This window comes from Palaemon carinicauda, chromosome 11 (assembly GCF_036898095.1).
Source record: "Palaemon carinicauda isolate YSFRI2023 chromosome 11, ASM3689809v2, whole genome shotgun sequence".
Taxonomy (NCBI): Eukaryota; Metazoa; Arthropoda; class Malacostraca; order Decapoda; family Palaemonidae; genus Palaemon; species Palaemon carinicauda.
Window position 1 is genome coordinate 78,148,366 of NC_090735.1, and position 5,000 is coordinate 78,153,365.

Here is a 5,000-nt window from a genome sequence, read left to right on the forward strand (position 1 = left end):
TCATTTTCTGATGACCACAGGTGGAAATATTTTAGCTTTCTTAGTTTCGTCTAACTTATTGGGTCGAGCTAATGCCATTTTGGCAAAATGCAATGTGTACAGTACTTGACATGAACATGTTTACCTATTTAAGTTGCGAGCAGATGTTTCAGAAATTTTACCAGGTATCGATTTAGAAGAAGTGTTGAGTATATGTATTATATTAGTCATGGATCTTCAGCTCTTAGTGCAATGTTTGTATACACATATCATTTATACAAAAACACCATTATTACTGACTTGGTAAAGATTATAGAACTTGTTACAGCAGCTTTTTAGCAGTTTACTGTTACAAAGTTATGTATCATTCGTTATAGTTCGCAGGTTACACATTTTGTTCTATCCTTATGTTTATCACACATTATAGTCAATGGAAAAACATTGAATTATTTTGTCTAAGGCAATAAGTGCAATTAAAAATATTTTGTCAAATTTCCAATATGAATTGAGATAGGCTGGTCATGTTGAAAATCCTTTTTCAACTTGGTAGAATAAAGGCATGGAAAGGATTTGAAAATGCTAAAACAAATGATTTTGTAGTAGAATGCATGTAGTGTAGTTTGTCTTAGTAAAAATGTAAGTAGGGTTTGATGAATTTCTTCGTGTATAGATTTAATAAAGGCGAGACACCTAAATTTGTCAGGTAAGAAGCAAATAATAAGTATTATAATCTGTAGTCTATGGAATGGTAAATGTATTTCTATTCTATTTTTTCTGAATTTTGTTTTGGTGTTGATACTTCTGGGATAGGTTAAATCATCTTCACACAGTAGTTATCAATTAATTAAAATATTTAGGTGCCTTTAATGCTGTATTTTTTTTTACTTGGATTTTATCACTATTTTTACTCCAAATTCAATACATGTGATATTGTATATGATGCTTGAGATATTTTTTTTCTTATGCCAAGCTCCCACTACATAGTCATAATACAATAAATTCATTAGAAAAACTTGTCCAAAGTAAAGGACTGGTAGTTCACAGCTGCTCTTTTAAGCGTAGAGTAATCACTAGGTTGTTGAAAGTTATACACTAGGTAGTACAGTAATTACTATAAGATGGTGAAAGGAGGGTCATCTTGTAAAAGTTACACGCCTTCAGTCTTCGTTGATATATAAACGACAGATATTGAATCTTTGACACACTCAATACAGCAATTAAGATAAGACATTTAGCAGTGTTAAGTTATAAGCATCAGGGTAAAGTACTATTGAAGGAAAATTTGTTAAAATTAGAATTTCTGTTATACACACTACTAAAAAGATTACATTTGAATAGCACTGTACGAATTGAAAGATTCAGCAGTTGCAAGTCTACTCTAACATAGGTTCCAAGAACCTTACATATGTTTAGAGAATTTCTCTCTCTGCCGGTTCTACTTTCATTCTTCATCTACTTTCATTCTTGATTTTTTTTTTTTTTTCTTTTTGTAGCTTTAGATGCTTTTGCTCTGGCATGTAATTGCTTTGCACGTGATGAGAAGTTTATTTTATATCCGAAGCTTTACCATCACAAATGGTGTGGGGTATGTTGCACCTTACTCTGGCGTTGTAAGTGGTAGACTTCAGTGGAGAACATATATATCTTTCTGTTGAAGTAACTTTTCATCCTGGTGTTGGGACATCCAGTGATGGCATAACTTGACTACACTTGTCTTATGTCTTCTTCCTCTAATTTTAGCCTTTACTGTGGCACTTTTTTCTGTTCTCCACTGAGGTTATACTGGTCGTATTAACGGCCATTTTCTGAATATTGTGTGTTCCTGTTCTGTCCGTTTAGCCCCAACTCCTGCTAGTAAGGAGTCACGACGAAGGGTGCGTTCTAGGTCGAAGTCACCATTCCGCTCTTTCCGCTGGAAGAAAACGAAGCCTCCATCCGAAGCACCGGGTAGTGCATCTGACGATGAATCCAATCTGGAGAGGGCAGCAGGTAATATTGCTTTAATAAGGGTGCTAAATTTCTTAAGTTTAATAGAAAGAATATTGACATTTTTTGTACTCATTGTATCTTCCCATTTCCTTCATAAATCTAGGTTGTATTAGTAGGTTATATAAGGTCGTGTTGATAAAATGTTTGGATTCTCTTGGTGATGTCTGGATGTTGGAACTTGTCACTTTTGCTTGGTATCTGCATTCCAAGCATTGGCTCGGCAGTGTTAATCTGTGAATTTCAGCGGTCATCTCTTTGTATCTCTGAATGTGGTTTTGAACTTAGCACAATGAATTGAGGCTTAGATCATGTTATTTTTCCTAACATGCAGCCCCAAAGCACCCACCTTCAGTGGCCCCTACAACAACTGCTACCTCGGCAGCGGCCCCCACAGTCCCTGCCCCAGTTAAGGAAGGTATGAATTGGAGATTCCAAATTATTGAACGTTAGTTCATTTTAACATTAATATTTAGGAAGGCACTGCTATTATAAGATTGTGTGTGTTATATCATTGGATTAATTTTGTGTATTCAGTATTTCCTTTATTTTATTGTTCAGCACAATTGGCTGGAATGTTTCACAATTCTTGTATAAATTTTCATAATGAAATGCTTCATAGTCTGTAAGTGCTTTCATTGATAGTTTGGCTGATTATGCTCTATTATTTAGCTGAGATATTTTTCCCTAAATGTTTTGGTTTGCAATATTAATATCCTAAAGGAAAGCTATGTAAATAGGTCTTGTGGCTGGTTGTGGTTTGAATGGAATTTTTTTAATCCTATATGGTGAAATCAGTAGTTGAATGTACAGTGTATTCTTTCTACTGAATTTTTCACCCTTTTTGGCCTGCTGTTAACGAATGATTTTATATAGATGTCAATTGCCCATTTGGATAGCATTATACATTGTTGAGTTTTGACCCTTGTCAAATAATTTTTTATATATGATTTTCGGGATCGTGTAATTTTTGAGTTGCAGATATGGTTTATGCTTTTAGTTTTAGAATATTGTTAGAATTAGACCTGTATGTTGCTTCTGTTTATTACGTAGGGTATAGAAATTTGTGTAATGTTTTTACTTTAAGATTTAATGTGCATGTTGGAAATGTGCATGAAAATGCTAAATGGAAATTGTCAGTGATATGACTCGTATTTTTTTGTACTTAGTTACAATTTTTGTTTTAATTCATGCAATTATTAGATATTCAACACAGGTGATAGTTACATTTATTGCATTTAAAATACATATAAGATAAAATGATGATCAATGAATTGAAGGAAGTTTTATGTATTTGTATATTCATAAATTTTGATGTTGCAGAACGACCTAGCCCCAGTGGAGATGAAGATCAGCTGGAGGGTAGCTTAGTTCGTAAACATGAATGGGAGTCTGCTTACAAAAAGGCTTCAAATCGGTAAGACACATTAACGTGTTAGCACAGTAAACTAATTTGAACAAGAAATGTTGCCATGATGATTATCATGTCACTTGTCATAACAGTTAACATGATTTTAGCGTATGAATTATACCCAGAGTAAATTGTGGTTCACTCATTTTACAGATCTTGGGAAAAGTTGTTCTTGGTGCTACGTAACAACATGCTATTCTTCTATAAAGACCGTAAGAGTTACCAAGCTGCACCGGAAGTCTATTTTAAGGCAGAAGCACCAATTGATGTATCTGGTGGCCAGGCTTCAGTTGCTGATGATTACACTAAGAAAAAACATGTTTTAAGACTAAAGTGAGTAAAATGTCTAGTAAATTCTGGCAAGAAGTATACTATAGTTTGTAATGGCAAGATAATCTGCATGTTCATAGTCTCTCATTGATTTTTAAATATAAGAGACATCCCAGAATAGGTTAATATGCAGTAGGTTAGTGGTAGGATTATGAAAAAATCATTATTCTACTTAAGGCTTAAGAAATAGATTGTTAAATGCTTATAACTGAATAGTCTCATTTATAGGTTCTTAATATACAAATTTTTGGGACTTCATTGAATCAAACAGTTTGTTACTGAGATACCCTTAGTTTTTATTTTTATTTTCCATCTTATTTCCCCAAATGAGTTTCTGGAACCGTTTTTGTATTTAATTATTATGAAGTGACTTATTTACAAAATACTGTAAGATTAAAAAAGTAATAAAACCCCTTGAAATTATCATGCCATAAAAGATGGTGAGTCTACCTCCAAGGATCTGGTTTATCCTTTAACCTGTAGCAAGAAAGGGGTTTATATTTTAAAGGAACATATTCGTCCCCAATAATTTTTTTTCTTTTTTTTTTTTTTTTTTTGTAAATCTTAGTCAATTGTCCTAACTTACCATTTTGCCAAAAGGAAAATGTAATAAGAATAAGTCACCATTTTAATAATTTCTTTTTACTCGTATGTGGAGCGACTCTAACCCATTAAAACAATGTTATTTGAGGTTATTTTTTGTTTCTCATCCAGTTTACATTTAAAATGCATTTGAAGATAATTATATTAGCTAATTGTTCCATCACTATATAAACCCTTCCCATTTAAAGGGGTATTACTTTTGTCAAAGATGAAAGACGAGCCATAAGACTTTTAGAGAGGAATAAATACCCAAACCACTAGTTTGCGGAGGGGTGGTGTTAGCCGGCTATCCCGCTCACTCACACACCTGGGCTGAATACCCACTTTGCTTTAGGCTCGGTGAAGAACAGACGTTGCTGCTCTCCTCCATTACCTTTTTTTTTTTTTTTTTTTTTTTTTTTTTTTTTTTTTTTTTTTTTTTTTTTTTTGACTTGCATTGACTTTGATTAATTATTTTTCAGACTGCTTGTGATTCTTCCTGACTGCCCTCATGCGCACCTGTTCTGGACTTGAGGGCTGCACTTGCGGAACCTTTATGGCCTTCATAGAGACGAACCCGCACCACCTGTGTCCTTCCTGTAGAGGCTGGCATTGTGATCAGGACAACATCTGTCCTGAATGTCGGGAGTGGTCTTCCTCCCAGTGGGAGAGTTTTGGGCGTAGGCAAAAGAAGTCTAAGAGAGAGACTTCA

At 34.0% G+C, this 5,000-nt stretch overlaps 1 protein-coding gene across 6 annotated transcripts in view; it reads left to right on the forward strand.

The window, feature by feature from the left end:
* The window catches only part of beta-Spec (spectrin beta chain), a 151,808-nt gene that overhangs the window by 125,425 nt on the left and 21,383 nt on the right, over nucleotides 1-5,000 (forward strand). For 3 of the 6 annotated variants that reach the window (XM_068383139.1, XM_068383143.1, XM_068383140.1), the window contains 3 exons: nucleotides 1,819-1,968; nucleotides 3,289-3,382; nucleotides 3,530-3,709. In XM_068383139.1, coding sequence (XP_068239240.1) covers nucleotides 1,819-1,968; nucleotides 3,289-3,382; nucleotides 3,530-3,709 — 424 coding nt within the window. Of the gene's footprint in view, nucleotides 1-1,818; nucleotides 1,969-2,299; nucleotides 2,384-3,288; nucleotides 3,383-3,529; nucleotides 3,710-5,000 lie in introns of all 6 variants that reach the window. The other 3 variants (XM_068383142.1, XM_068383145.1, XM_068383144.1) reach the window with 2 other exon arrangements.